The following is a 9,193-nucleotide window of genomic DNA, read 5'->3' as shown; positions in this document are numbered from 1 at the left end:
AAACGTCCACCTTTAACCCTTACAGACCCAAACGTCCACCTTTAACCCTTACAGACCCAAACGTCCACCTTTAACCCTTACAGACCCAAACGTCCACCTTTAACCCTTACAGACCAAACGTCCACCTTTAACCCTTACAGACCCAAACGTGCACCTTTAACCCTTACAGACCCAAACGTCCACCTTTAACCCTTACAGACCCAAACGTCCACCTTTAACCCTTACAGACCCAAACGTCCACCTTTAACCCTTACAGACCCAAACGTCCACCTTTAACCCTTACAGACCCAAACGTCCACCTTTAACCCTTAAAGACCAAACGTCCACCTTTAACCCTTACAGACCCAAACGTGCACCTTTAACCCTTACAGACCCAAACGTCCACCTTTAACCCTTACAGACCCAAACGTCCACCTTTAACCCTTACAGACCCAAACGTCCACCTTTAACCCTTAAAGACCAAACGTCCACCTTAACCCTTACAGACCCAAACGTGCACCTTTAACTCTTACAGACCCAAACGTCCACCTTTAACCCTTACAGACCCAAACGTCCACCTTTAACCCTTACAGATCCAAACGTCCACCTTTAACCCTTACAGATCCAAACGTCCACCTTTAACCCTTACAGACCAAATGTCCACCTTTAACCCTTACAGACCCAAACGTCCACCTTTAACCCTTACAGACCCAAACGTCCACCTTTAACCCTTACAGACCCAAACACACACCTTTAACCCTTACAGACCCAAACGTCCACCTTTAACCCTTACAGACCAAACGTCCACCTTTAACCCTTACAGACCCAAACGTCCTCCTTTAACCCTTACAGATCCAAACGTCCTCCTTTAACCCTTACAGATCCAAACGTCCACCTTTAACCCTTACAGATCCAAACGTCCACCTTTAACCCTTACAGACCAAACGTCCACCTTTAACCCTTACAGATCCCAACGTCCACCTTTAACCCTTACAGATCCAAACGTCCACCTTTAACCCTTACAGACCCAAACGTCCACCTTTAACCCTTACAGATCCAAACGTCCACCTTTAACCCTTACAGATCCAAACGTCCACCTTTAACCCTTACAGACCAAACGTCCACCTTTAACCCTTACAGATCCAAACGTCCACCTTTAACCCTTACAGACCCAAACACACACCTTTAACCCTTACAGACCCAAACGTCCACCTTTAACCCTTACAGACCCAAACGTCCACCTTTAACCCTTACAGATCCAAACGTCCACCTTTAACCCTTACAGATCCAAACGTCCACCTTTAACCCTTACAGACCAAACGTCCACCTTTAACCCTTACAGATCCAAACGTCCACCTTTAACCCTTACAGATCCAAACGTCCACCTTTAACCCTTACAGACCAAACGTCCACCTTTAACCCTTACAGATCCAAACGTCCACCTTTAACCCTTACAGACCCAAACGTCCACCTTTAACCCTTACAGACCCAAACGTGCACCTTTAACCCTTACAGATCCAAACGTCCACCTTTAACCCTTACAGACCCAAACGTGCACCTTTAACCCTTACAGATCCAAACGTCCACCTTTAACCCTTACAGACCCAAACGTCCACCTTTAACCCTTACAGACCCAAACGTCCACCTTTAACCCTTACAGACCCAAACGTCCACCTTTAACCCTTACAGATCCAAACGTGCACCTTTAACCCTTACAGACCCAAACGTCCACCTTTAACCCTTACAGACCCAAACGTCCACCTTTAACCCTTACAGATCCAACTCCATGGGTTTTTCTGGTCATTCAATGTTTACATTGTTTTATTTCTTTTCTTCTTTTTTCTGCTTATTTTCTTCATGTTTTTTGTGTTCTTCTGTTCATCTTTCAAAGTGGCCTTGGGTCTTTCTGGGTTCAATGTGTCTCCTGTAGAAGAAGCTCTGTTTTTGGCTTTTTTTTCGCTGCTTCTGCAGTGGAAGTTTGGATGTGCAGTTGTAGAAAACAGTAGATGATCTTTTATTCGTGCTGTTGGAGTGTCTTCATGTCTGTTTCTCTGGTTTTGTCAGGATTTGAACACAGGATGTGCCCAGACGTGGAGCAACGGTAAGAAAGAAGAGGATGAAGGAGTAGAATCACTTCTGAAAACATGTTTTTATGCACTTGCTTTTATGTGATGTCTTTCCCTTTTCAATTTTTAATCTTAATTTTTTTAAAATTTGATTTTTATCCTGTTTGATTATTAATTTCTATTCTCATACATGATGTTGTTTTTTCTCATTTCTTCATTGTTTCCTTTGATTGGACAGACTGGTGTTCCGTTCTCCCTGCCCTCTTTAGTTCCATTCACTTTGTTTATTCAAAGTGCCATATTTTTTGCATTTGTTGTCCACATCTATTTTATTGTGTTGCTTCTGTTTTAGTCTTTTTACTTGTATCTTGTGTTCTGCTGTTGTGCCCTCTGTCAAAGCACTTTGGAAACTTTGTTTTTAAAAGTGATATACAAATAAAGCTATTATTATTATTATTATTATTATTATTATTATTATAGGAGATGATGAGGATGAAGAGGAGGAGGAGGATGAAGAGGAGGAGGGGGAGGAAGAGGAGGAGGATGCTACCGCTAACATGGAAGCAGAAGAGGAGGGAGGTGACTCCTCAGCTCAGATGGAGACTCCAGCAGAACAGGAGGTGGTAGGAGTTCAAGAGGTCAAAGGTCACCGTAGACCTGGGCTCAACTCTGCCATTATTCTGAAAGCTCAAATAAAGTGTATTTGGGCTAACACAACTAAGCTAACGTGTAGCAATCTAATATCTGCAGAAATCCAAAGAACCGAAGGAAGAATCTGTGGCCGACGAAGAGCAGGAAGGTGAGTGTGGGTGAACTGAGTTTGGTTTGAATGTGATCATCAGAGCAGGAGTGTGATGTGGATCTGTTCAACAGTGAACCCAGGAGTCCAACTGCTGTTCTGTCAGGTTCCACATTCAGTCTGATCTGACCTGCAGTGGTTGAACCAGGAGAAGAAGAACAGAAGAACCCAGAAATAATGACAACTGCACATTTATGTCTGTGTTGGAGTGCAAAAAAACATTAAATGATGAAAATACTGACTTTTATAAACTATCCAAACAAAACAGATGTGAATAACCTGAACAAACAGACATTTCTTCAGATAAATCAGTGGAATTTTCTCAGTCTTCTTCCTCCACTTCTCATTAGTCCATGTGCATTCTGGATCAGATCTGCAAAGACACTAAACACTGAGGAACAGGAAGAAAAGAGTTCAAACTGGACTGAATTGAATACAGACATTTCAGGTTGGACACATTTGTTCAGGTTAGTCACATTTTATTGGTACAGGAGAGTTTGGAAATGGAAAGAGTTTCACAATTTAATGGGATTTTTTGCACTAAAATAAAGACAAACATTTGAAGTTGTTAATTCTAGATTTTTTGCTAAATTTTAGATTTTGGGTTTTTTTTTTTTTTGCTCAATTCAAGATTTTTTCCTTAAGTCAAGCTATTTTTTTAGATTTTATTTTGCTTAATTCAAGATTTTTTGCTAAAAAATGAGAGGTGAAAAACAGAATAAAACTGGAAGCACTCGGAGAGCGCAGACCTCCGCCAAGGCTGATCAGTGGCCCCCCCCGTGGGCCCCCCCACCCCCGATCACCACCAAAATTTAATCATTTCTTCCTTATCCCATTTCCAACAAAGCCTGAAAATTTCATCCAAATCTGTCCATAACTTTTTGAGTTCTGTTGCACACTAACGGACAGACAGACAGACAAACCCTGGCAAAAACAGAACCTCCTTGGCGGAGGTAATAATCAGCTAGTATTGTAATTTGGTCCCAGCAGTTTCAGTTTTGGGCTCTTTTGTTTTTTTTCCAAATCAGTCCAGATGCTTTTTGACACCTGTTTAACTCCATCCATCAGTTCCACAGTCAAAACTCAGTAAAAACACAGTAAAAAAAAATATTAAGGAAAATCATTACAACTGGAAACAGGAAAAACAAAAAACACCAGAAAAATGGTGTTTATAAAAAAGAAAAAAAAAAAAGCCCAAACCATCTATTTTTATAGTGGTCGGTCTCATTCGCTGCTCTGTGTTTGACCCCCCCATTCCACAGGGGGCGGGGCTTGAACTGAGCATGCTCAGATGTCTATGGAAAGAACAAGGTCTATTCTGTCAACACGACTGTATGGAAGTCCGTCTGTCTCATCAGACTTTGAATTGGAAAAGCCGCTGAATTTCTAGCACTGAATTTTTTTTTGGGACTGAAATTAAGTATCTGAAATTTTAGTCCCTGAATTCACCTGTGTTCATACATTTAGAAGAAAAAAAATCAGAAGCAAAAAATTCAGTGCTACAAATTCAGTAGCTTTTCTAATTGAAAATCTGATGAGACTGATTGACTTCCATACGAGTGGAAATGTTTCTTATTGAGCGAACGGTTGAATTTGTCTAAATCTTTCAGATAAATCCTCCGTTCCGAACGCTCGGAGGTTAAAGGGTTAAAAAGCGCTCAGAGTCCCAGTCTGGAACAACATGTGTCTGAAGGATGGCCCAGCAGGACCTGGTTCTGGCTGAAACTGAAGCCAGCCGCAGCCTGTTGTGGTGCTTCAGTCTGGGCTTTCTGACCAAAGGCTTTATTTTCAGCTGACCACCACCACCACCACCACCACCACCAAGAAGAGACGGACGCAGACGGAGACGGGCGGAGCCAACGGCCCGACGGAACCACCAACAAAAAGGTACAAACCCTGGACTGAAAACGTCCAAAAATGGACACTAAACCAGGGTTCCAGTAGTTTGGATTTTTCATTCTAGTTTAGTTTTATTAGTTTGGACTTTTTTTCTCTAATTCAGTTTGTTTGAATTTGTTTGTAGAGCAGGTTTGATAGTTTTTATTCGTTAGTGTGTTTTCGAAATGCTCAGTTTGAGTTGAGTTTTTTTCATGTAGCAGCTCCGGCGTACGGGTCTGCGCTAAAACTGCTGCCACAGCAAAATACACTGCTTTTGTATAGTCCCACGAAAACTAAGGGAATTTTATCCATAATTTTAATCCATTTTAGTTAGTTTTGTAAACACACAGTACAGTTTCAGTGAGTTCTGTTTTTTTCTTTTAATTCTACTTTTTATTTTTTTCAGTTCATGAAACTGTTTTTACAATTCTAGTTTGGGTCAGTTCCATAGTTTTCATTAACGAGAAGAACCTGCAGGAAAGGAAAGCCTTTGTTTTCTGGAGTTTCTCACTGTCCTTCCTCTGTCCATCTGTCCATCTGTCCCTCTGTCCTCCATCTGTCCCTCTGTCCATCTGTCCCTCTGTCCTCCCTCTGTCCTCCTGTCCATCTGTTGTCCCTCTGTCCATCTGTCCCTCTGTCCTCCATCTGTCCATCTGTCCCTCTGTCCTCCCTCTGTCCCTCTGTCCTCCTGTCCATCTGTTGTCCGTCTGTCCCTCTGTCCTCCCTCTGTCCACCTGTCCGTCTGTCCTCCCTCTGTCCGTCTGTCCGTCTGTCCTCCCTCTGTCCATCTGTCCTCCTGTCCATCTGTTGTCCCTCTGTCCATCTGTCCCTCTGTCCTCCCTCTGTCCATCTGTCCCTCTGTCCTCCCTCTGTCCGTCTGTCCGTCTGTCCTCCCTCTGTCCATCTGTCCTCCTGTCCATCTGTTGTCCGTCTGTCCCTCTGTCCTCCCTCTGTCCACCTGTCCGTCTGTCCCTTTGTCCATCTGTCAGTTGTCTCTCTTCAGACGTCTGTCCTTCTCCAGGTCCAAACAGTCCAACCACAGGGACCAGGACCTGGCGGAGGGGGGGGGGTCCGTCCACAGGGAGCCCCCCGGTTACCCCGGTAACGGCGAGCCCAACCAGACAAACAGAACGGGGTCTGGAGAGCGGACGTCCCGCTCCAACGCCTGCCTGGTCCTGTGAAGAAACGCAACTGAGACCAAAGACACCACGGCTGGGTCAGTAGCCCCACCCACACCCAAAAAACACCAAACATACCGCCTTAAATCCACCCTAACCCCACCCTAACCCCACCCTTAAACCTCCTTTTTCTCATCCTTCTTTCACAGTCTGGTTCTTTCATAAAAACTGGGTTCTCTCCAACTCTGTTTTTTTGTTGTTTTTTTTTTATTCCTGGTCGTTTTGACTCTAACTGCTGTTTTTTTTTGTTTGTTTTTTTTATTCCTGGGCGTTTTGACTCTAACTGCTGTTTTTTTTTTTTATTCCTGGGCGTTTTGACTCTAACTGCTGTTTTTTTTTGTTTGTTTTTTTTTATTCCTGGGCGTTTTGACTCTAACTGCTGTTTTTTTTTTTTATTCCTGGGCGTTTTGACTCTAACTGCTGTTTTTTTTTTTTTTTTTTTTTTTTTTTATTCCTGGGCGTTTTGTCTCTAACTGCTGTTTTTTTTTTTTTTTTTTTTTTTATTCCTGGGCGTTTTGACTCTAACTGCTGTTTTTTTTTGTTGTTTTTTTTTTTTATTCCTGGTCGTTTTGACTCTAACTGCTGTTTTTTTTTTTTTTTATTCCTGGCGTTTTGACTCTAACTGCTGTTTTTTTTTTTTTATTCCTGGGCGTTTTGACTCTAACTGCTGTTTTTTTTGTTTTTTTTTTTTATTCCTGGGCGTTTGACTCTAACTGCTGTTTTTTTTTTTATTCCTGGGCGTTTTTGACTCTAACTGCTGTTTTTTTTTGTTTTTTTTTTTTTATTCCTGGTCGTTTTGACTCTAACTGCTGTTTTTTTTTTTTTATTCCTGGGCGTTTTGACTCTAACTGCTGTTTTTTTTTTTTTATTCCTGGGCGTTTTGACTCTAACTGCTGTTTTTTTTTTTTATTCCTGGTCGTTTTGACTCTAACTGCTGTTTTTTTTTGTTTTTTTTTTATTCCTGGGCGTTTTGACTCTAACTGCTGTTTTTTTTTTTTATTCCTGGGCGTTTTGACTCTAACTGCTGTTTTTTTTTTTTATTCCTGGGCGTTTTGACTCTAACTGCTGTTTTTTTTTTTTATTCCTGGTCGTTTTGACTCTAACTGCTGTTTTTTTTTGTTTTTTTTTATTCCTGGGCGTTTTGACTCTAACTGCTGGTTTTTTTTTTTTATTCCTGGGCGTTTTGACTCTAACTGCTGTTTTTTTTTGTTTTTTTTTATTCCTGGGCGTTGCATGGTTTCTTCCGTCGGTGTTTTTTGAACGCTTCCATGTTGGACAGACCTGGAAAGGCTTCAGTTCTTTGACATAAATGCAGACGGCGCTAAAGACAAAACCACAACACATCACCAGCGTCTTTTTTTCCGCTCATCGAGTCCAAAGCAGCAGATTTTTCCCTGAAACAGGGATGTTTTTTTAAATTATTGTTAGTTTTTCAAATGAACTTGTTGTCGTTGTTGTTTCCTCCTCCAGGCCTTGAGCCTCATTGTTTGTTTGTTTGTAAATAATCTTATTTATTTGCTTCTTCTTCTGCTCATGGAGCACATTTTGCATTTTGGATGTTCTGTTTTGATACCGATGATAATTTCATTTAAAGTGACTTGAATGTTTATTTTTGATTCTTTGGGATTTTTACAGTAAAGAATTTGGATATCAACTCAAACCCAGACTTTGTTTCTCTTGTTAATTTTGTTTTGATTTCTATTCCAGCAGAAGTTGTCGCAGCCACTGATGCTCAAATTGATAGTATTTTGTCTTTTTTCAGTTTTAGTTTTTACTGGAGTTAAACTGTGTTCGTTAAAGAGGATTTATCAGAATGATCCTTCAGTCACAGTTTATACAGATCCATCTACATTTGAACAACGTCTTCATTAAATAAGCACATGTTTGACCTGGACAGATTTACTTCAATTTTTCAGATTTGCAAATTCGCAACAAACTTTCCATTATGGAAACGACCACAATTTTTTTTAAATTTTTTTAAACTTCCATGTGTTGAGTGTTTTTTGTTTTTTTTCTTCAGTCCTTTTTTTGGTGGTTTTTTTTTTTTTTTTTTTTTTTTTTTCATTTTATTTATTATCTTATTTATTATTTAATATTTAATCACAAACCCCAGTGTCTCCATCCACTGTCATTGATCCAATTCTGTGGGTTAATTATTTTTTTCTTCAGTTTCATTCAGTTTTTGGTTTATTTTCTTGTTGTCACTTATTATTTCTGCCATTTTTTAATTCATTTTTGTTCATTTTATTGATCACTTTGGTGTTTTTTCTTCATTTTCTTTCCTATTTTATTCTTTTTTTTCTTCATTTCAGTCATCTTTTTGCTGTTTTTTGGTTGTTTTTTTTCATTTTATTTATTATCTTCTATCTCATTATGGAAACAACCAAGACTTTTTTTTTTTTTTTTAACTTCCGTGTATTGAGTGTTTTTTTGTTTTTTAAATTGGAACTTTAGAACATAAAATACAATATACAAACTCTCATGGAGGACATTTCAATAATGTCAGGAGACAAATTCAAAGAATACACAGAGCATGTAAAGCAACAAAAAAAATGAACAAATGAAAAAGGGAGCTGTAAAACAAGTATAATATAAAAAAAAATAAATACATAAAAATATTGCTTAACCCTCTGGTATCCAGGTGTGCCTTTTACGCACACTTTGCACTTTATTTTAAAAAAAACTTCATATTATTTTTCACAGTTTAAATCAGGTTAGAATTCAAAAGTTGTTCATTTTTGCATGATCTTTAAAATTCTGTCCACCAACTCAAATGTGCACATCGTAAACAAAAGAAAATGACCAGACTAGCATCTGTCTGCCAAGTGTGCAGAAAACGCACTGTTTCTAACATTTGATCTGTAGGATTAGGACTGAGCTGGATTTACAAAAATAAAGTCAAATTAGAGCAGAAAAATAAATCAACCTATAATATTTAATAGTTTGATTTACAGGTGTGCATTTTACGCACACTTGGTGACAGATGCTAGTATTTTTGAACATTTGACCTAGCGCCAAAAATAATAATAATGCAAATTAACCAATGTTGGAGTTAATCATTGATATATGCCAGGATGAAAAAATCTAATAATATGTGATCCACTTTTTATGGAGTATATTGAGAAGAGAAAAAAAAAAAAAAAAAAAAAAAAAAAAAATATATATATATATATATATATATATATATATATATATATATCTTTTTACATCCAAAAAAAAAAAAAGGTTTGTTTCCATTACAAACACGGCATTTAAAGGGCTAAAAAATGCGACAATTATTGAGTATTTGGTAT

At 39.0% G+C, this 9,193-nt stretch overlaps 1 protein-coding gene across 1 annotated transcript; it reads left to right on the top strand.

Annotated features, from left to right (window-relative positions):
* The first annotated feature begins 1,923 nt into the window (after positions 1–1,923).
* Positions 1,924–7,481, top strand: LOC115416095 (zinc finger protein 281-like). The gene is made up of 6 exons (XM_030129802.1): positions 1,924–2,104; positions 2,523–2,668; positions 2,796–2,844; positions 4,637–4,731; positions 5,712–5,938; positions 7,180–7,481. Exons 2-5 carry the CDS (start codon positions 2,603–2,605, stop codon positions 5,901–5,903), a joined length of 402 nt encoding a protein of 133 aa, XP_029985662.1. The 5' UTR covers positions 1,924–2,104; positions 2,523–2,602; the 3' UTR covers positions 5,904–5,938; positions 7,180–7,481.
* The last annotated feature ends 1,712 nt before the right edge of the window (positions 7,482–9,193 follow it).

The sequence above is a fragment of the Sphaeramia orbicularis genome, unplaced genomic scaffold (assembly GCF_902148855.1).
Source record: "Sphaeramia orbicularis unplaced genomic scaffold, fSphaOr1.1, whole genome shotgun sequence".
Taxonomy (NCBI): Eukaryota; Metazoa; Chordata; class Actinopteri; order Kurtiformes; family Apogonidae; genus Sphaeramia; species Sphaeramia orbicularis.
The sequence above is the reverse complement of the archived record's forward strand: the minus strand, read 5'-3'. Positions and strand labels throughout refer to the sequence as shown.